This window comes from Cynoglossus semilaevis, chromosome 6 (genome assembly GCF_000523025.1).
Source record: "Cynoglossus semilaevis isolate Cse_v1.0 chromosome 6, Cse_v1.0, whole genome shotgun sequence".
Classification (NCBI taxonomy): Eukaryota; Metazoa; Chordata; class Actinopteri; order Pleuronectiformes; family Cynoglossidae; genus Cynoglossus; species Cynoglossus semilaevis.
The window spans coordinates 13,586,430-13,608,267 of record NC_024312.1 but is presented as its reverse complement, the minus strand read 5'-3'; the positions used below and the strand labels follow the sequence as shown (position 1 = coordinate 13,608,267).

At 38.9% G+C, this 21,838-nt stretch overlaps 2 protein-coding genes across 3 annotated transcripts; one reads left to right on the top strand and one right to left on the bottom strand.

The window, feature by feature from the left end:
• Positions 1 to 994: 994 nt before the first annotated feature.
• On the bottom strand, positions 995 to 10,066 carry LOC103380341 (transcription intermediary factor 1-alpha-like). Its single transcript, XM_008312266.3, has 16 exons — positions 9,141 to 10,066; positions 8,789 to 8,907; positions 8,447 to 8,594; positions 8,136 to 8,268; positions 7,949 to 8,065; positions 7,739 to 7,853; positions 7,426 to 7,572; positions 7,155 to 7,269; positions 6,627 to 6,970; positions 6,042 to 6,170; positions 5,845 to 5,947; positions 5,706 to 5,763; positions 5,491 to 5,620; positions 4,733 to 4,895; positions 4,379 to 4,454; positions 995 to 4,298 (listed from the first exon to the last, which is right to left on the bottom strand). The coding sequence occupies exons 1-14, from the start codon at positions 9,442 to 9,444 to the stop codon at positions 4,890 to 4,892; spliced, it is 1,968 nt and encodes a 655-aa protein (XP_008310488.1). The 5' UTR covers positions 9,445 to 10,066; the 3' UTR covers positions 995 to 4,298; positions 4,379 to 4,454; positions 4,733 to 4,889.
• Positions 10,067 to 10,198: 132 nt separating this feature from the next.
• slc6a13 (solute carrier family 6 member 13) lies at positions 10,199 to 21,696 on the top strand. 2 transcript variants are annotated; one of them, XM_008312219.3, is made up of 22 exons: positions 10,199 to 10,354; positions 10,481 to 10,648; positions 10,821 to 10,937; positions 11,240 to 11,317; positions 11,415 to 11,537; positions 11,668 to 11,777; positions 11,901 to 12,066; positions 14,249 to 14,348; positions 16,181 to 16,381; positions 16,605 to 16,739; positions 16,941 to 17,081; positions 17,499 to 17,580; positions 17,737 to 17,869; positions 18,019 to 18,153; positions 18,461 to 18,564; positions 18,649 to 18,773; positions 18,923 to 19,035; positions 19,127 to 19,264; positions 19,504 to 19,606; positions 19,863 to 19,963; positions 20,065 to 20,235; positions 20,718 to 21,696. In XM_008312219.3, exons 1-22 carry the CDS (start codon positions 10,262 to 10,264, stop codon positions 20,880 to 20,882), a joined length of 2,802 nt encoding a protein of 933 aa, XP_008310441.2. In that variant the 5' UTR covers positions 10,199 to 10,261; the 3' UTR covers positions 20,883 to 21,696. The 2 variants fall into 2 exon arrangements, with proteins under 2 accessions (XP_008310441.2, XP_008310442.1); XM_008312220.2 differs by lacking the exons at positions 14,249 to 14,348; positions 16,181 to 16,381; positions 16,605 to 16,739; ... (10 more) ...; positions 20,065 to 20,235; positions 20,718 to 21,696 and adding exons at positions 12,140 to 12,222; positions 12,300 to 12,847.
• Positions 21,697 to 21,838: the final 142 nt, after the last annotated feature.

Here is a 21,838-nt window from a genome sequence, read left to right as displayed (position 1 = left end):
CGGAGGACCTGTAGTCCTTATCATTACTCATTTCATTCTCCTGTAACTACTCCACACACTCCTAATGCCCGGTAAGAAAACGCATCATTTTTTAATTTAAAAAAAATCTTTAAGAATACATAAATATATTTTCCTTCAGCTTCTCTGAAGCACACAGTTGAGCAAATGGTGGGTCGAGACACCAAATAGTGTCACAGAAAACTAGAAATTGGGACCACTTCTCCCACATTGTAAGTAAACCAGCAACTGTCTAATTTGAATTTTTTGGAAGCTAAAAATGAAGCTAAATGCAGAAATCTTTAATAGAAAGTAAAGAGCAGAGTTGTTTCCACCAAGAAAAATAATAACTGTCGGCTCACCCCTTCATCAATGTTCTCACTGTTGTAATCCGTAATGTAATTTGGCACAGTTTTTAATGCTTTTAACTTAAGTTGGTCTTTGGCAGGTACAAATCCACTATGGCGATAGTCACTGTGAAATTTAAAGAAATTTACAAACATCTGCAGCATGGTAACAAAACGTTAGCACAGAGTCACATTTAATACATTATGTCATCTTTGAATTACAAGAAACATTCCATAGGGAGACAGATCTGGACTGCAGGCAGGCCAGTCAAGCACATTCACCTAATGAGTCGTTATGCCTGGTATGGTCCTGCTTATGGTATGTGGTCGATGCATTGTCCACTGGCAGCGTTGGATGTAGCTCATCATAAGTCACGTATGAAAGTATAATGTATCTCTGGACTCATAATTAACAGAATTATATCTGTAAATTCACAGGGCAAATCGTTGGCCCCCTTTGTTACCTGTAACTTTACTATGACTTTACTTTGTTAGTTAGACTTGAGATTAGATTAACATAAAGTAATGCATCAGGCAATAGATTTATGTGAACGATAATGACTGAACGTTATGAAACCTGTCTGAGCTGAAATCAGTGTTGTTGCAAGTGCTTTAAGGCTACTGTGTCCCAAAGTAAATAGATTTTCTTCCTCTTTTTCTGTGTGACTAATAACTGAACTGATTACTCGACATCTGGAGCTAGTTTTCAGGTATTTTAAAAATCTGTTGTGGCTATGTGGGGACTGTAAGCCCTAAAAACATTGGTATATCTGAAAAATAAACTTTCATTACTGTGTCAGCAAATAACTATGGTTCTCCACTGCTAGGTCTGGGTTTGTTGCACTGTAAAGATAATTAAATTGCCTCTGGGCAGTTCCGTCGACCCTTGTGTGTTATTTCCCACTGGTATCCGCGCAGCAGTGGACTTCTTACTGCTCCCTTTGGCTTTCCTGTTAAGCTTATTAAATGAATTTTATCCATTTTTCTTCCCCTCAAACAATACATAAAAGCAGAAATTAGTAGTAAGTAGCAGGTATATGAAAGCTCAACGCAAAACCTTGTCCAAAATTGGCAAGACGTTGACATATAATTGCTAGACTGTATTTTAAACATTTCATACCAACTATTTGCCCTCTGCAAATTCAATCAGTCTTCCAACTCTGGGCATGGTGACAGAGAGAGAGGTTAAATGATCGCCTAATCAGACCCATATGTCTCCACCACTAGTCTAGCCAGTCGAGAAACATCACCGAGGACTTGATGTTGGGACACCACAGGCATACAGGGGAACACCACAAGTCTATAGCAGTTATTAATGTGTTACTGCGCCGTCGAAGTCTGGTGGATCTGTTAAAGTGTGGTCAGCTGTGTCTACATGCTCTTCACTGCACCACATCCTTTTGTGTAACAGACACCTGGAAACACAAAGAGAATAATTGAAACAACAACACCAGTGCTTTAAGATGGTGTTGGACGTTTGGTGTGGTTTTGGAACTACTTTGAATTGAACCATTTCTTTTACAAAACCGATACATGGTATTTTTATGTGTGTACTCACCAATATTGAGTACTGTCACCAATACTATTTTAGGAAGAGTTTCAATAAATATGCAATGAAATGTAAGTATGTAGGTGGCAAGGAAGCAGGAAAATGTTGCAGCTAGTTTTATTGTCTTCTCATGAACAGAAGGCTATTTCATTCCAAGAAAACAAATATTACTGTATTAAAGTCTTAGGACAACACATTGATAAAACTATGTGTAAAAAAACTATTTTCTTAAAAAACACAATAAATGAAACTTAGCCTCTGCATAGTTATTAGCTTGCTGAACGCTAACTGAGCAGGGCTGTGACACAAACACAAAGCACATATAGAAAACGCATTTAGCACATCTCAAGGTGTTTTATTACATTTCTTGTGTCATAACTGAACACATCGTAGAGTAAGTCCTGATTCTGTCCTCATCCCCAAAGTTCAAATACTTCCAAACTGCTGCCATTGTTGACCTACTTAAATAAAACACCATAAGGGCAATGACACACTGAACTGCAGTAGGAAAACAAAAACTCTCTCTGACTGGTCGGTCACCACATTTCTGAACAGTACATATCAGGGCACGAGTGAAGTACCTGGGCCGATATGATACTGTTATCAGGATCTGTTTATACCATATACAATAATTTGTCTTCATTATTGTTGCAATTAAGAATATGACTTCTGCAAAAAATATTTGTATTTGTATATTAGTAGGATGTAAAAATTTAAACAGTATCCCATAATGATGGAAAAATAATTAAACAAGGATGTGACTGGGGTCATCCATCAGTCAACATGTCTGGTTCTTTGTCACATTACAGCCACAGTGTAATGCAGTGGTTTGTGGTTGTATTGCCACATTGGAAAACAAAAACCAAGAGACTGGATATTTATTGCAACCTATTACATAACCTGAACATTTTCAGCAGTTATTACCAATACATATAATATATAATATAATATACTGTTTATCTTATCTGTTCCACCACCCGTCGAGTTCTTAGAAGCTGCCATGTCTTAACTGTTTCCCCCTCTTTCTCTCTCTTTGATTCTAATCAACATTTAGGCTTTAACAAGGAACAGCAGCCAGAGCCGGCCTCTTAGCTTTTAGGTGTGAGAATCTGGGCTCACCAAGGTCACATTAAAAACATGGCTAATCTTGGAGCGGGGGTGGGGAGGACGACGAGTGTGCAGTTCATTTGCTTTGAAGCTCAACAAAGCCTGTCTTGCCACATCTGTGTCAATCAGCAGAGAGTCACCAACACAGACAGGCAGACTGCGGGCTCCTGAAGCCTTATCTCTGACAAACCCAAACACAGACACATGGTACAGTGTTAATAAAACAGTCGCAAAGTGTTTGGTACGTCATTATGAGCTGTTTTAAAAAGTTGGTTATTTATAAAATTCTTCTTACAAAAAACATAACATGGGGACTGAAATTTACAGATTAAAGTTGACTTGCAGAAGTGGTTGCCAAAGTAGGGGACAGACCCCCTTAGGGGGGCGTAGAGTTATTGCGAGGGATGGCACAGCAAGGAAAATAAATTTCAATATTTTCTCTTTGTCGCCGTAATTTTATTTTCTTTACGCCTTGAAAAAAAACGTTTTGTAGGATCTTTTAATAAACAAATTAGTTTTAACTATTAGTGTCAAAAAATATATGGAGTTTCATGTCAACATGTCAACAGAATTTCCTCTATGATGACAATATACTTGTGTAGGAGTTGACTGTGCAGGTTGTTACATATTTTATTCCACATCATCAATCAACAACAAGTGTCAAGCCTCATCATCATTATCATCCTCATCATCATCCTTACACCCAGTCATTACTATTCAAAATCACATCTAAAGTTAGAACGAACATGAGAGTTTAATGAATGAAACTTTAATTGTAGCCTTTACTTAGGGACTACTTTGTGCATTCTGTGCTGCAGTACTTCCAGCTTTAAATTCCTGTTATATTTGGTCTGTGCTAGTCTGATACAACTTGAATCCATCTTCTGTAACAGTGTAAAACAGTTATTCTTGGTGGCCTGTACCCTGATTCTTGTATGAAAATGAATTCCCTACAACCTGAATGACCTGCACTCATGTCATAAATGTCTGTAATAAATGATTTACAGACCACATAAAGGCTCCTGCCCTGAGTTTTTCCAAACACTGCTTCTAAATCCTCAAAAACACCTTCTTTTTTTCCTTTTAAAACACTGTATCCTCTCCATTGCAGGAACATGTGCCCTGGGGCTTCGTAGTCTGGAAAAATTCATCAAGAAAAGACATTTAATAGTCTGGGGCAGGCAGTCGGTGTCATCTTCAGTTAAACATCTGGGAGCATTTGGTCAGAAGAGGATCTTCAGGTGCTGCTCAGACAACGTCATCAGCCTAATGTCGGCCATCGTGACCTCACTGACTGACTGCAACATCAAATAAGAAAAATTTCTTAGCATATATCAGGTTTTATTTGACAATAGACTGAGTTAAAGAGTCTTGGTACCTTGCTGAGAGATCCACGATTCTCAAAGATGAGCCTGCTCCTTGAAACAAACTCTTGGACTCCGTTCAGCCTCCAGCTGAAAGATTAATCGGCCCACTGTTACTAACACGTACATACAGTATTTGGAAAGGGAGGGATGGTAACAGATTAAACCTTCATGGGGACATTAAACCTGATTAATATTACATGTGGGTCAAATAGATTGGGTATGATGTTCATTTTTATAGCATAGAAATGACAAATATTCCATATTTACCCAAACTAATCTATGAACATGCAGTTCATTATTAAGGATTCCTGCACTGTAATTATAAATATATATACATATGTGCATAAAACATGTTTCCTACTCACATAGAGGAATGCAGGCTCTTCATTGTCTGTTGTACAGTATGTATGTTTGTCTTCATTAGCCTTTCACCACTTCCTGTCTTGTTCCAAGAACTGTTCACACCTTCATCTCTGATTGTTGTTTACCTTTTCTGTCAGAAAGGCTGGTCCGTTACTACATTCATATCTGAGAACAACAGACAAACGCACAGGTTCAGGCTGGTGAAACCAATATTTTTTAAAATGTGTTACAGTCTGGTGACTGTAGTTTACTGACTCCAGTTTGTGACTTCACACTCGTACATTTCTATTCTTCTTCTTAAAGGACAGTTTATCTTTAGCCAAATGTAAATTTGAACCTTTTTGATTTATCAGATTAGTGTCAAATCTATTACCATTCAATATAATCTGAAGACTAATCACTTGTTTTACATGTTTGTCCAGTCTCATAGACTTGATGAAAATGAACCTTTCTCATCGCAGGCATGATTTCTACAGCCACACCTCTCTATCCTACTTTCTAATCAAATTGAACCAAATTTTATCTAATCTAATCCAATCTAATATGATATAATTGAATAAAGTCTTAATACTAAAGGTGTTACAGATATTTATTTTTTAAACAATAGCTGTTCAGATAGTAAACTCTACATGCTCTACTGTACAGCTCTTCATGACTGCAGTTTATAAAAAATAAAATCCAAGCTCTGGACATAGCTAACAGTAAATCACATCATGTCCTGTACAGTATGAAAAACGAATGAAATGAATTGTTTTCATACACAGTAACTCCCATTTTCTGGCTCATCTTTGATGACTGTGGCAGGTCCAGGAGACGACTTTTGTCTTTTCTTGTCCGATGATCTCACTGCTTCATTTGCCAGTAGTGTCTGAAGAGGATCCCAGAAAACCCTTAAAGAGATACCAAATGAAGAGTCAGTTAAGAGATGAACATAAACACAGGGATGTGAGTGTGTGTGTGTGTGTGTTTCCTTACTGTGACTGTCCCCTAAAAGATGTATCAATGGATCCTAGTGTACTATGCTGTCCTTGTACTTTAAAACAAAACATTATTTTTAATTATTAATATTTAATAACATGTTTTTTACAGTAACACATATATACCGTGAACATACCATTTCTTTTTGTTGGAGATGGTAGGCTGTAGGAGTGGTTCGGGTTCAGCATGTTTAATAAGTCATCTGATTCCTTCCTCTTGTTTTGACACACATACTCAACCTAAAAGAAATGCATTTCCAGTGAATTTCACATCTTAAAAATTACATTAAATGCAACAATGCCATTTATAACATTTAAAGAGGATTTCACTTACTTTATGAGCTGACTGAGACAAGTTTGTGTAACTATTGAAGGACGATGTTGAAGAATGAGTGTAAAAAGGCGAGGAAGAAAATATGTCTAAAGGTTTTGACTGGCAGATGGCGCTGCTTCTCAATTCTCTCTGTGAATAGGGAGAAACACATACAAACAAACACGTTGCTATTCAAAGGGATATGGATTTAAGCAGAGATATTTTTATCAAAACTTAGAGCTAAATATAATATTGACCTGTCATTTCATCAAATATTGTTACTTGATTACACCAGTGATAACATCTAGCTATCAACTTGTTTATATGCTAACTTGGGTTTGTCACCTGTCATGTGTTGGCAGCAGTTTTTCTACAAATGTTTTTTATTGCTTTTTTTTACTTCAAGATTTTGAGTCATGAGCTCATCCAGGAATAACTCATCAAAACAGATTTGTCTTAACAAGAAAAGACACGAATGGTCCAGGATGTGAAGGCTGTCAGCTTCATTTAGGACAGTGCCATCTGCTGTCAGTGCTTGTACGGGGACTTGTATGTCAAACAGCCAATCAAGCACACAAACTCACACACTTGGGAAGTCCCACTAACCTTTGGCATTAAGCCGGAGCTTGTTGGACTGCTTATAGGGCTGATGTGCCTGGACGGAGATAAGATGGTTCTATGACTTTGTTGAGGAGGATGCATTGGTCTTAGAAATGTTGGTGGAAGTTGAATGCTCTGGTACAACGTCTCGATCGGACGATGTGGCTGTGGCCGCCCACTGGCCTGAGAGTTTAGCTTGTCCACCTGCCTCTGAAGCTGAGCGAGAGTGTTAAGTGGAACTTCTGATCCAAAGTTTTGGTTTGAACCTAAGGTGGATTCCACCTGGTGCGTCAACTGATGGGGAACATCCAGCAACTGGTCACCTGGTACTTTTTCTATCAATATTGACCCTGAAAAACATATACAAAGATAAAGTCCAATAAGTTTACAGTTAGATAGACATGGTGAATAAAGATGGGGAAGGATTAATATCTGCTCTCGCAAAAATAAAAAAAAACCTTCACACAGTATTTTTCATCTCCTATTTGTAATAAATAAAACAATATGACTGTAGTTCACACTCAACTTTCTTACCAAGATCAACGTTTGAGGCCCTCAAAGAGGATTGACACTGAAAGCGTACAGTGCTCTGTGGTAAAAATGAGTTACTGCATTTTGCCTGCAGAAGTTTTTCAATCTGAAACAGAATCTGCGACAGAATGAATGTTGTTAATTATTTCTGTCAAGGGAGGCCCCATCAGTATTACAGAAGACATATGTTCCCAAAAAGTTGAGCTAAGTTTCACGTCGTAACAACAACACACTGGCAGGACACTGTCCGCAGGATAAATCAGGCAGATCTTACCAGACGTTTACGGTAGAAAAAGGCCATGGCCCCATTTTTGGCTGTGGCCCATTTGGTAAAGTTCAAGATGTGATCCAGGTGTCGGGACAGATAGCCAATATCTTCCTGTTGTTTGCGCAAGACACGCTCATGATCCTTTGTTACGGCCTTGAAAACATGAATAAATAAAATCTGCAGCCTTTAAACAACTTGTTCCAGGCCTCTAGGATGAGACATTCAACTGAGCACGCAGGAAAATTTATAAAACAACACCATAGTGAACTTCAGATTTATTTCACGTCATGATACTCAATTTTATTTTTTTTAATCATACCTCAAGCTGATTAAAAAGCATCTCTCCTTTCTTGTTAATCTCCAGAATCAAACTGCAGATGGACTTTTTTATTTCCTCCTGGACAGACGTGCGGTTCTGAACAACCTGGAGAATTCTGAAAACACAACATTTGCTTTTCTTTGTTGGCAGCTAACCCACGTGGGCTGCATATAGCATTCATGAAGATTTTTAATCTGTGTCAAAGTGTACCTTTTTTCAACGTAGTTGGACACATCGTCGACGAGTTTCTTTTTCTCCTGCAGCTGAAGGGTCAGACTCTCCATGTGTTGTTTGTGGTTTTTGAAAGCATCTTCAAGGAACTGATAACTGATCCAAAAATATATAATATATAATTTCTTTTGAAATGTATTCCAGTTGAATTTGTTTGTGTCTCTACCTGTGGTTCTTGTGTCCTGTCAGTTGACAGTCACGGCAAGTGATCTGGTCGCAGGTCTCGCAAAACAACTTCAGCGGCTCTTGTTTGTGGATGTCACAGAACATGGGCCTCTGAGTGGTCGGTCCACAGCCGTCTGGAAATAGGACATTAGGGTCACGTAGTCATTATAAAGGTCATCAGAAGCATGCTGTTGCCATGGTCGGTGCTATGGCAACAGGTGTACGTTTTGACTAAAACAACACCAAACAAATTGGAATCTGGAATATCATTAAAATGTAGTAATTTGCCAACGACAGGGAACCGTGTCTTACCTTCCAACACTGCTGGTTTCTGTTTGATGTTGTGGTCTTTGGTGAACTTGACTCTCTGGTGAGCCTCCACACATGTGGCACAGAGGTATTCAACACAGTCCACACAGAATCCAGCAGCCTCAGTGTTGTCATCACAGGTCATACAGAGCTACAAAAGGCGATAAATGTCAGGAAAAATCATTAATGAGTAAAAATATCAATATACTGATGTTATCTGACAGCTAACTGTCTGCAAGCGTTGTTGTTGAGTACAGTACGTGGCGTACTCAGGTACAGCAGGGCTGATATCAAATCTAAAATGCAATGACCACAGTTAGCTAGTTTGGAACAGTGTTCACTAACCTGCACCGTCCTCTCCACTGTGCTGCTGGGGGACTCATCTGAGTCCTTCACAAAGATGTTTGCCATCACATCTCCTTCCATACACTCTTGCCTGCACACGGGGCAGCAGATCACATTCACTGCGACCAAACGAAGTAAAATCAAAAATCAAATCCGAACTGTAAAAGATTAATATGAAGAAAGGGAGACGCCAAGACCTGACAAGTCAACGGGTGGATGGATTATTATTGGATGCTCATATTCTTATACTAGTCGACGTACTCCTTTTGCAGGTTGCAGAATATTGTTTTGGAAACACGGATGAAACACTGCATAATTTTTAAGCCACATATTTGTAAACAGTGTGACTCACGTGGTTTGGCAGCCCGGTCGGTAAACAGTGTCTGCGGCAGCTCCGACATGGACAAGTTCCTGGAAGGAGGAGGCAAGCATCGCTTACAAAAAGAATGCAGACACGGCAGGATTCTGGGCTCACGGCAGTAGAACTTGAGATGACAAACGGGGCAAGTCTCCAGGTCATGGTAGCAGCTGGACACCGACACCTCTTTTTTAACAGGGATGCTCTCAGCTTCGTTTTCGACCATGACGAGAGAAGCAGCTGCAGCAGGAGCCTCAGACTCCTGGCTGTGTGCTGCTGCTGCTGCTTCTCCATCCATGTCCTGCACTTATCCTTCCCTGAACACTGACTCCCGTCACGGCACACAGCCAACACAGATATGCATCAAAGCCTCACCCACTGTAAACGCAGAAACCTAAACAGACAACCAGTCCGTTACGTATTTGCCACACAATGATGGATAAGAGTCTAACACCTTCACGCACGCGCTTTTTGCCTCCTACTATGGGCGTGGTCATAACGGTGCGCGAGCTGAGGAGTGACGTCGATGACGGAAAATAAACCCTAATTAGTCTACGCTTCATCTTAACCATTTAAGTTTGTTGGAGTTAAACACATGCACTGTTGGAGTTGTAGACTGAAAATCTTTTTTTTTTACCCGCTGCACAATTTTTACATGAGAAAAATACAAACAAAAATGTTACAAAAACCTGTAATGACATAATGATCTTTCACTTTCAGTATGCTCACAAATACTTGTGGATATTCTCAGTCATCCAGGCCATCATAACAATCTCAAAAGCAGTTTTAAAAGTAGGCAACTGGACTCACCTCAAGTAAATTTAAGACTCACAAACACATGTTGTTATGTTATGTTGCGTACTTTTAAAACTGCTTTTAAGATTGTTATGCTCACAAATGTTAGACATGTAAAGGAAGATATTTTAAAACGTTTCTTCTGTAAAAGCAAGATAATATGTTTCTAGTTCAGCTAAACTGTTAAGCACACCTTCAGCGTGCTAAGCCAAAAGGCACTATCGTAAATGTAGGGGGGTTGAAGTGTAAAGGTCCAAGGTTCAGTGTTATGATCCACTTTATCTGATGAGCAGGTTGGTTAAAGGGTCAGTTTACCTACAATGAATCTGACAGCGGAGAACCACAGTATTCCTCTCAAAGATGGAACCCGCATTCCACTGCTCGGACTGGGCACATATGGAGACCCTCGGACGGTGAGTCTTTTAATCAATGAGTATTTTTTTGTATGTCAGACTCTTTATCTAAACCACAACAGTGGTATTTACATATGCACAAACAAACAAACAAATGCATTTATTGTTTTCTTGTTTTTCTCAAAGACACCCAGAGGCACGGCACTGGAGTGTGTCAAACTGGCCATAGATGTAGGTTACAGGCACTTTGACGGTGCACTGGTTTATTTCAATGAACATGAAGTGGGTCAGGCCATTAGAGAGAAGATTGCTGATGGGACAGTCAGAAGAGAGGACATATTTTACTGTGGAAAGGTAAAACACAATGTATTCTATTCAAACAGTTTTTTTTCTGGTCATTTGGTTATAATTATTTAATGATATTTTCTAAGGACTTTGAACCAGGTGTTTCACGCTCACCCTTCAGTATTTGAAGCCATTTATGTGCTATGTGCTTCACCTCAACACCTCCATTGTCTTTTCCTAGCTCTGGAATACCTTCCACCCACCAGAGATGGTGAGACCGACCTTGGAAAAGACCCTGAAGGCCCTGAAATTAGACTATGTGGATCTGTACATCATTGAGCTTCCGATGGCCTTCAAGGTATCACTGTATATCTCGTTGATTGCACTTATCTTATCACTACAACTAAAAAGTCTAAAAGTCACTATTGTATAAAGCAGGGTTTTTCAAACTGGGGATTGCAGCCCCATTTGGGATCGCCTGGAATTCATATGGGGTCAAATGACATGTCTAGTAACTGGAAAAAAAATTGCAAAGTTAATACAACATGTGAACTGTGAGGCATTACTCATCTTCATTATCATGTTACATTAAATTGTTTTCAACCAGTCTACCTTTTACCATATTCAAATTACATATACGTATGTGTATTTACCTTGCAGCCTGGAAATGACTTTTATCCAAAAGACAAGGATGGAAAATACATCTACCACCACACAGACCTCTGTGCAACATGGGAGGTGAGATGTTGTACTCATTATATTTGTATTTTCTTTAACACCAATAGTATATGACCAGTGGACATGCTAATAGAGCTGAATCATCAACTCCTAATAGGCTCTAGAAGCTTGCAAAGACGCTGGACTTGTCAAATCTCTAGGAGTTTCCAACTTCAACCGCAGACAGTTGGAGCTGCTGCTGAATAAACCTGGCCTCAAACACAAACCTGTTTCCAACCAGGTGAGTACCAGCTCTGCTTACACTCTATGAATCTACTATAGCAGGCTATTAACATTTAGTCACCATTACAACAGAACCTTGACCCATTTAATCATCTACACTTGTTTATTTTTCTATCATATTCCTACAGGTGGAGTGCCATCCATATTTCACACAACCCAAGCTCCTAGAGTACTGTCGGCAGAATGACATAGTGATTGTTGGCTACTGTCCACTTGGCTCCTCTAGAGATGCTTCCTGGTACGCACTGGACAAGAGAAGTTTATATCAGTTTATCATCAAGCCCTTTGAGTGGTCATCTAAAGTGTTAAGTTTAAATAATAAAATCCCATATCAAGATATTTTCTCCTGTCTCTGGTTTAGGGTCAATTTGAAATCCCCTCCCATGCTGGAGGATGAGGTGCTCGTGTCCATTGGGAGAAAGTACAAAAAGAGCAGTGCTCAGGTGGCTCTGCGCTTCAATGTGCAGAGAGGAGTCGTAGTCATCCCTAAAAGCTTCAGTCCCGAGAGGATCAAACATAACTTCCAGGTGGGTTTGTCATTATTTTTAAATTCTTACAGTTTGAACACGTATCTTAACAAAAACCTACATCTGGAAACAGATATTTGATTTTTCACTCACCGAGGAGGAAATGCAAGCCATTGAGGCACTGAACAAAAATATACGTTTCGTAGAACTGCTTATGTGAGTATAAGAGGACAATTATACCAAAAATAACTCTTGTGTGAAACTTAGTTGAGTATTTGTCGTTTTACCTACAGGTGGAGTGACCATCCAGAATACCCCTTTCATGATGAATACTAATGTGCAATTATTAATTAATGTGTTTATTGCAGCCTTTAGGACAGGTTTAGATAGAACACTAGGGGGCTCTCAATTCAATTTTCACAGTAATTAAATAAAAGACAACTTCAAATGATTTCATGTGTAATGTGAACTCCTCATTAGCTCTATATTACTAACATGTAGGGCAGGGGTCACCAACATGTTCCCCGGGGCCCCTGGTACCTCATTTGAATCAGTTACACTTGCAATGAGATTCAAATGGTTGCATTGATGATGGTAAGAAGATCGTCTAAGAGTGTATGTTCCAGAACTTTACTTTACCATACATCATATAGTCAGTATTTGTTTTCAAGTACTCCATACTTCAAGTACACAAGTACTTCAAGTATACAAGTCAGTCTAGTTAGCCTATTAGGCTATTAGTAAAACCTAGCTGTAAAGAATTGAAAATGGTCAAAATGGTTTGTTTGAACTGAAGTGTATTAATAAACCTGACATATATAAAAATTGCTGTTCAAAATTGCATCAGCACTCTCCCTTTTTTTTGGTGGCTTAACACAACTCTGTCATGACAGTGGACTATTGATAATAAATCATGTGAAATTAGAAACTTCTGTGCTGTTGTGACTCAAAAACAAGTATTTAATGTCACTGAAATTGATTTTACAGTATTTACAGTATATTATTGTCTTTTGTTGATTTCTACTAGACCTAATCTGTTTTAAACAAAATACAGGAGTCTAATCTAAGATTTTTTTTACATATTTTATATCATAATCTGATCTGAGTAGACTTGTGCAGTGTGGGGTAAACTAATAATGAATATTTTCTGTCAGTGCAGTCAGAAAACAGCAGGAAACTGTGGAACCAATGAAGAAATTAAAGTCATTACTGAGCTCCCCCAGCCAGGCCTTAAATCAATTACTGCTTTGACTGCAATAACCTGTAGGTAACCTTCTAATGTTGGAGCACTGCATGTCTAGGAAGGGGAAGTCTTTATAGTTGCATGAGAAAAAAGGCTGGAGCGGACTTTTTATTACCTGAATTCCACTTAGAGTTCACAGAAACAGATGCTGTTAAGTGTTCTTCACTTTGTTTAGAACATATTTCAACATTTAATATTTGATTAATAATGTTTGTTTACAATAGGAACATGTTTACAATAGGCTGTTACTCTAGGACACACACAGTATGTCAAATCTCAGGCTGGTGGGCCACATATGGCGATGTGTGGGTACAAATTTGATCCTGCCTGTAAACTTTTACCCCCGTTGTGTAAAGTCAAAGTCAGCAAGAATTTAAACTTTTTAACTGAATCAGAAATCAATATGTGGTCACAGAGAGTAAATAACCTCCATCCAGAAATTCTAGTAAAAGCAGATAAACAGTTCTTTTCAGCACAACTACGTCTCCATAATGGCCCTTGGCATTGTGAACTTGCAACAAATGCCCGCTCTGGGCCACGCTGAACCCCTGTGGTGGAAAACGTCTCTAAATGGACATCTTAGTGTAAGGGAAGAAACAGCCTCAATGAATGAAGAATCTACTCAGGAAGTTCAATAAAAGATGCATTACGAGTAAGAACTTGGGTAAACACCGAATTATTCCTCAATTTCACCTGTCAATATAGACCGTAATTTAAATGCATGTACACATGTGCGAGCTCTGCCACTTCCAAGTACGTACAAAGTTAACCAGGGGGTCCACAATGCTTTTTGGATGCTCTCTACAGAGAAAGGCCCTGTGAGAATGTGTGTGTCAAAAGGTTATGCAATCAGCCCCAATAGACAGACCTCTAGTGTGCTGTGGTGAGCAAGTCAGTAGATGTGTGTGTGGGGCTAACTGAATGGAGATGGGTGGGGGGTGTCTTTAGAGAGGAGCAAAGCGGAGGAGAAAATCTCACTGGTGGTTTTTACTTTCTCAGCTCCCTGTCCTTCCATGTGTACAACCTGACACGAGCAGCAGGCCTGTGTTCTGTGGCCCACCACTCTTCTGGAGATTGTCAAAATTTATAATCATGAAAGGTGAGTGCATTTCAGCTGTGAAATGGATCGATATTCAGTCACAGGAGTTAATGGTAAAAAGATATTTTGTTGCATATTTAGGGTTTAACCATTTACTGTTTATTCTATGGAATTAATGCAAATTTGTTAAAGACAGTTGTAGTTTTCCACACTGTTTGAGTCTTTGTGCGCTACTTAATTTACCCAAATTTTCAAAAGGTTGCAGTATACCAAGATCTGCACTAAAAGAGTGTTGAAAAAATTCTGCATGTAACTTGGTATAGATATTCAGATATTTAAAAAAAAACTATGCATGATAATTAAACTTTATTACATTAATCCTTAAAAAAAACACAACTGGCGATTTTAATTGTTGTTAAGTGCAAACCCACGTCTTGTATTTCCTCACCCACTGTCAGTGATCCATGGGCTCATTATTCCAGTGTCAATAGGTTCAACCCTGGGCTTCATGGATGTCGAACTTTGTTCTGCACAAGATCTTGACTGAATCAGTGAGAATGTGCAGGATTTTTGCTGCAAAAAAAATGCTTAAATCCCTACAAATGTGTGACCAGTGTCCTCGGTTTTCACAATGTGGACTCTGGTGCTCAGTGTGGGTCATTCACCCTGCGTGAATATTTATATACTCTGGATGTCATCTCAAAGTTCAACCTGAAATACACAAAACTTTTCCTACAGATTTCTTTTTAGCTAGAGACAAACTTTGAACTTGTTGTGAACTCAGCTCTGTTTCTCTGATGCACACCGAATCCAGTGTTTGATGTGGTTTCCATGGTTACTAATCCACTGTATCTTCATACAATCCTCTTGTTGGATGCTGCTATGGCTTTTTTCCTCCATCTTTTGTCTGCTGTTAATGTTGAATTGTGGTATATAGTTGGAGCAACTTTATGTAAGACATTTGGCTTCTGCCAGCACATTTACATACTTTGAAAAAAAAAGGCCAATGCTGGCTATGGCCGTAAACCAGAGAATTCCACTTTGCCAGCACAGAGAACAAAGACGTCTTTGCTTTTGTGACGGTTCGGTTTTGTTCTTACCCACTACCTTTTGAGAACAAGGGGCTCTATTTTTATCTTGGGCCACACACTGGCTTCAGTGCCACAGGTTTTGGCTCCTCAAGAGAATTCCAACTTCAACCACATGGACAAAGTTACCCCTTCTGCCCCACCTTTGCCCTCTGCCAGCAGGAGCACTTTTCTTTTAGGTGGCTTCACACGGTGCAACGGGCTAAATGTGACTTCTACTGGTCGTGTTGTTTTCAAAGCAAACAGTCTGCTTTATTGCTCACAGGAGACTGAAGACGTGTCCTGCAGGCAGATGACCAATTTGTGTTTGAGAAATTTTAGTCAAAAGAAGGGGTTAAATCTCCAAGGAACTAGGCAAAGTCCCTAAATATTTTGTCACCTCCTGATTTTTCAAATAATTAATATTTTCAGTTCGACTTCACTTTACTGCTACAGTCTGGGGCAGTTGGAAAAGTGACAAAAGTTCCATTTGAGTGAGTGTAAATGTTTATTGTTAATTATGTGGCCCTAAAACAATCATGTGAAATGTAGCCCACAAATACACTGCGTAGGTTTTGTTGTTTGGAAAAAGTGTCCATGAAGCAACAAAACTCCCCAGGTAAAAGTGCAGTAAAGTGAACTAAAGTCGTTTGGTCATTTGTTTTTTCTCCATTCTATTTCGCAATTGGGTCAAATGCAGTAATTTGTTCCAACTGCACTAAAAAGGACTAATTTAGTTTCGTGTTTTAATGAGTACAATAACAAATTATGTTTGTAACTACTTTGTCTCTAATGTTTTCCTAACGCCCTGTTCTGATCACACAGACGAAGGACCGAATACATCTCAGACAGAATGTTCCAATGGGCACAGCAAACCCCTGGAAGTTGTACCCAGTGACGAGGAGAAGATGGCAGACAGGGGTCAGTGGGGTAACAAGCTGGAGTTTGTCCTGTCAGTAGCTGGAGAAATTATAGGACTAGGAAATGTCTGGCGTTTTCCTTACCTTTGTTACAAAAACGGAGGAGGTGAGTGCTGGCCTGTCTTATCTCTGATCCGATGGTACGTCTTGTTAAGTGTTTACAACTATTCCATGAGTGACCTCAATTTGACACAGAGTTGTAATATCTGTGGAGCTGTACACCTCTGGCCATGATGTGCCAAATTAGTAAAATTACAACAACTTACTCTCTTTGATAAAGGTACATTTTTTCGATTCAATTCGACATTTTCCCCTAATTTGTGTTTCAGGAGCCTTTTTTATCCCCTACCTCATTTTCCTGTTTGCCTGTGGGATTCCTGTTTTCTTCCTGGAGACAGCACTGGGTCAGTACACCAGTGAGGGTGGAATCACCTGCTGGAGGAAAGTCTGCCCTTTGTTTGAAGGTAAAATAAATGGAAAGAAAACCTTTAAAATGATTGATATTGTTGAGCATTAGTCAATTATTATAATACTGATGTTGCTGAAAACATTGCTAAATGTATATCACACCATTGTTATGATTTTTAAGTGTTTTACCACACCTCGCGTCACCTTGTGTGCAAAACGCGATGAATGGGTGCTGTTATGCTGTTGCTCTGTTGCAGGAGTGGGCTATGCCACCCAGGTGATTGTTGCCTTACTCAACGTCTACTACGTTGTCGTGCTAGCGTGGGCCATCTTCTACCTGTCCCAATCCTTTACCTGGGACCTGCCATGGGCTTCCTGCAATAACACCTGGAACACTGGTACTGTACTGGTTATTTTACTGGTTTTATACTTTATGTGTTTTGAGCAGTATTTAAACACTATCTCAAGTATGAATACTTATACCTAAGTATTACAGTAATATGTTGGTACATCTTCCATGTGATATGGGATTTTACTGATTTAAAAAAAATGGAAACATTTATTTTAGTTGTAATTATTTTTTTGTAATTTTACTCAGTCAAAATCTATTTTGTCAATTTGAGTCTTGTTTTCTTGTTTTCACTGCACAATTCCATTTATTTACACTTCTACTCAACCTTCAGTGAGTGAGTGTCACTTTCACCTCCTTCTCAGTGGCCGTGTTGTTTCACTTGCCTGTGTGTAACTTGGAAACCTTAGAGCAAGCTTGAATTTCTTTTCAACGTTGAATGGTTTTTGTTTTCTCTTCATTCAAGAGTCCTGTATGGTATTTCAGAGGGGAAATAGCTCCATCGATCACCATGAGAACGCCACCTCTCCTGTCATCGAGTTCTGGGAGTGAGTTCCTTTCTGTTTGAAATGTCCTCAAATGGCATTACGTACCAGAAACCTCACTGACGTATCTTCAAAGTGAAGAAACTTAACAGCTACTTTGTGTCTAATCCCTGGGCTTCCACTGTGCTACATATACACTTGTTGTGTGTTTGTGACCAGGCGTAGAGTTCTGAGAATTTCTTCAGGTATTGATCAAATAGGCAGTTTGAATTGGGACCTGGTCATATGTCTGGCCGTGGCATGGGTCATCTGCTACTTCTGCATCTGGAAAGGAGTCAAGTCCACTGGCAAGGTAAAAGTTGATACATTAAATAAAGAAAGAAAGTTTAATATGGGCCTTGATCACGGTGTGATAAGCTCAAAGTGTGTGACTTTAAGCTTTAGTGTAGCGCAACTGTGTAGATGACCAAATAACATAAACATAAATGTGTTTCTACGCAGGTGGTTTACTTCACAGCCACCTTTCCATATGCTATGCTAATAATCTTGCTAATCAGAGGGGTCACCCTCCCAGGAGCCTCCAATGGAATCTACTTTTACCTCTACCCTGACCTGGCACGGCTGTCTGACCCACAGGTACTGACAATGGAAAACTTTTTTTCATTTTTTTTTAACTCTTCTACTTAATGGAAAATATTCCAATTCCAATTCAACATTAGTTAAGTGTCATTTAAACAGAGTAACTATTTCCATTTTTCAACAAATTAAGTGTCAACAAAAAAGTGACTTGTTGAGGTGTAAATCCCTTGTCTATTCACTGTTGAATGAATTGGAGAAGAGAGTGAATTCAGAACACATCCTTAGGTATTATATTTATGTATTACTGTCCTTGGTGTTAAAATGCCTCCAAATGTTGACATTGCTTGTTAACATTTATCTTTAGGTGTGGATGGATGCTGGCACTCAAATCTTCTTCTCCTACGCCATCTGCCTGGGCTGCCTCACTGCCCTAGGAAGCTACAACAAATATAACAACAACTGTTACAGGTCTGGATGGGTACTTGATCTAAATGTCCCGTAGCGTAATAATAAAATAGTTGTTTAAAATGAGTTTCTCTTTGTTGTTTCCAGGGACTGTGTCTGCCTGTGTTTCTTAAACAGTGGCACCAGCTTTGTGGCAGGGTTTGCCATCTTCTCCATCCTGGGCTTCATGTCTTATGAGCAGAACATACCCATCTCAGATGTAGCTGAATCTGGTCAGTGGCTCGTGCACCTCTGACATATATAGAAACTAACGAAGCTACTTTTTTTCCTGGAGTTCATCTTTTTGACTCTTCAACATGGACCTGTTATTATGAAATAATTGAAATTAACTCAATTAATTTCAATTATTTCATAATAACAGGTCCAGGTTTGGCCTTCATAGCCTACCCTCGAGCTGTGTCCATGATGCCGTTCTCCCCCCTGTGGGCCTGCTTCTTTTTCATTATGGTTGTTTTCCTGGGCCTGGACAGTCAAGTAAGGCTTTTTATGAACCCTTACACGATCACTGAAAATGTATGTACCACATATTAACCTGCTCATGCTTGTGTATCTTTGTGCTGACCAGTTTGTCTGCGTGGAGAGCCTGGTCACAGCCATGGTGGACATGTATCCTTCCGTCTTTCGTCGTAAAAACCGCAGGGAACTCTTCATCCTGGCAGTGTCTGTAGTCTCCTTCCTCTCAGGGCTGATCATGCTGACAGAGGTTAGTGTCAGAGGTCACATTTTTATGTGATCCTGGGTGTTTTTATGTGTGTTTCATGTTAAAGAATGTTCATGCATAGAACCTGTGATAATAAACAATGAACTGCCATCTGTATTTACTCAGGGAGACATTTTTAATAAATTAAACAGAACCGTATCTTTTATTATTAACATTATCCATTTAGTTTCTGTTTTAGACTGAGTACATGTTTTATTCAGTATTATATGTTGACCCCACAGGGAGGAATGTACGTCTTCCAGCTCTTTGACTATTATGCAGCCAGTGGGATGTGTCTCCTCTTTGTGGCTATTTTTGAAACTGTCTGTATTGCCTGGGTTTACGGGGAGTGACCATACAGGCTATTCTGGGAAGAGGGGAAAGAGTGAATGAGCATAACAAAAACTCTGTTGCTTTTGGCTCTTTTTTTCATCCTTAAATTACCCAACCCCCAAAAAATAATCACATTTGTCTTTTTCTCCATTTTGGAATTTGGCAAAATTAGTCATATTTAAAAAGTTCTTTAGGTTATCTTTCTGTCTGTTTAATGTGTGAATTATATTACGTTTTTTCTTCTTTTATTTTGTCACTCTGAAAACAGGTGCTGACCGTTTCTATGACGACATAGAGGATATGATTGGATATCGTCCCAGCCCTGCCATCAAATACTGCTGGATGTTCTTCACCCCTGCAACATGCTTTGTAGGTTTCACTCGTTGATAATTTATACTTTTTAAAAGAGCGGCCTCTGATGGCCATTGTTGGACATGATAACATTATTAAACGCTGTAATTTTTTTTCAGGGAACCTTTGCCTTTGCCTTGATCAAATATTCACCTCTACAATACAGCAATGATTATGTGTACCCCTGGTGGGGAGATGGAATAGGCTGGATCTTGGCCCTATCCTCCATGCTGTGCATCCCGTCTTGGGTGGCAGTGAAACTTTACTCCACTCCTGGAACACTGAGAGAGGTGAATTTGGCACACTTTTTAAATACCAATAAAATACCTTTTACTGATTTACTTTGGCTAAATGTATTTAACATTTTACTGTACTTAAAGTCATAACCTATCATAATTATACTGGGTAAGGTTAACCAGATTAAAAACTCAGATATTTTTATTTCATATTATAATTGGATATTAAATCATACTCATGACTAAATTAAATAGGTCAGAGTGGAACCTTACATGATAGCCAGCACATCATCCTCACAGGGTCAGACTATGTTATATCATGAAAATAGCAGTGTACTGAAGAGGAGCCCAGTCGTAGCTCATCAGATAAGAAGCATTTTTTAATAACATGACTTAACATATGTCACAGGTTTGTTCAACAAAATTAATATGTCTCTTTGAAACACCCCTTTAATGATCGGCTTAGTAGCATTAAAAATCAATTACCAGATTCTGGCTCCTTAATCTCTTCCCTCTATGACTCACTGTGTTCACAGCGTCTCGTCCTGTTGACCACCCCTTCTTCCGAGTTACCAAAGACAAAGAAGGAGCAAGAGAAACAGCTCGCTGCCTTTGCAGCCAATGGTGAAAATCTCCATCAGACAGTAGTTCCAACCAAGGATGGTTACATTCCTGTTGATGAAAAAGAATCCCATTGTTGAAAGCTGAAAGGATTGAAGTTCAGTTTCCTCAGAACATCTGTCTCACCTCTTCACTGTGCTTTTACAGTACGGCAGTTACAGGAATAAATTGACAGGTAATGTGAGAAAAAGCTGAACAAACCTTACCTGTTACTGCTGATCTCTTGTTGGTTTCAAAATTGTTGTGACTCAGAATATGTTCTCTTGAGGTAAAATGCACATCATGTCATTTTTCCAAAGGCAAAATCATACCTGCATGAATTTGTTTTTTTTTATATCTGTGATATACAGTGCTCAGAGTTTACATATAGCAAGGATGTTACGGATAAATGTACCTCTTGTGTCGACAAACGTGTGAATACCTGCTCTCTATAAACATATTCAATTGTATTATCCAACTTTGACAATACAAAAAAGTACTTTAAATTGTGACTTGAATTGATTCATGATGATTGATTTTTGTATTGTCTTTGTAGGAATTTTATAGCACAACATTTTAAACATTTTTGTTTGTTTTATAGTATAGTAACATGCCTCTTAATATTTTTCAAGACCTTCTACAGTAGTGTCATCTGATGTTGTCCCCTTTTTGCTGTATATGAACCTCAGCCATAAGGCTTCAACAGATAGTTATGATGTTGATAATGTTAGAATTGAGCACCTAAAGGAAATAAACTCCTTAAATTTCGCATCTACCATCTATGTTATGGAAACACTTTTTTTTCATACAACTGAATGTAGAAATTAATAATGTCTTGTATTGATAAAATGTATGTCCTAACTTTTTTGGCCTATTTTGGTGAATATGAATAAATAACTGAAAATGTACATTTAAGCAGAGTCTGGAAGTAAACTCTTCTTCATTGTGTATTTTAATAGGTATTTATGTAAAAAAAAGTGCCAAGCCAACAATGATAGATAATATGAAAACATGAGGATTCAACAAAGTGATATTGGAGAGAAAACACAATACAGAT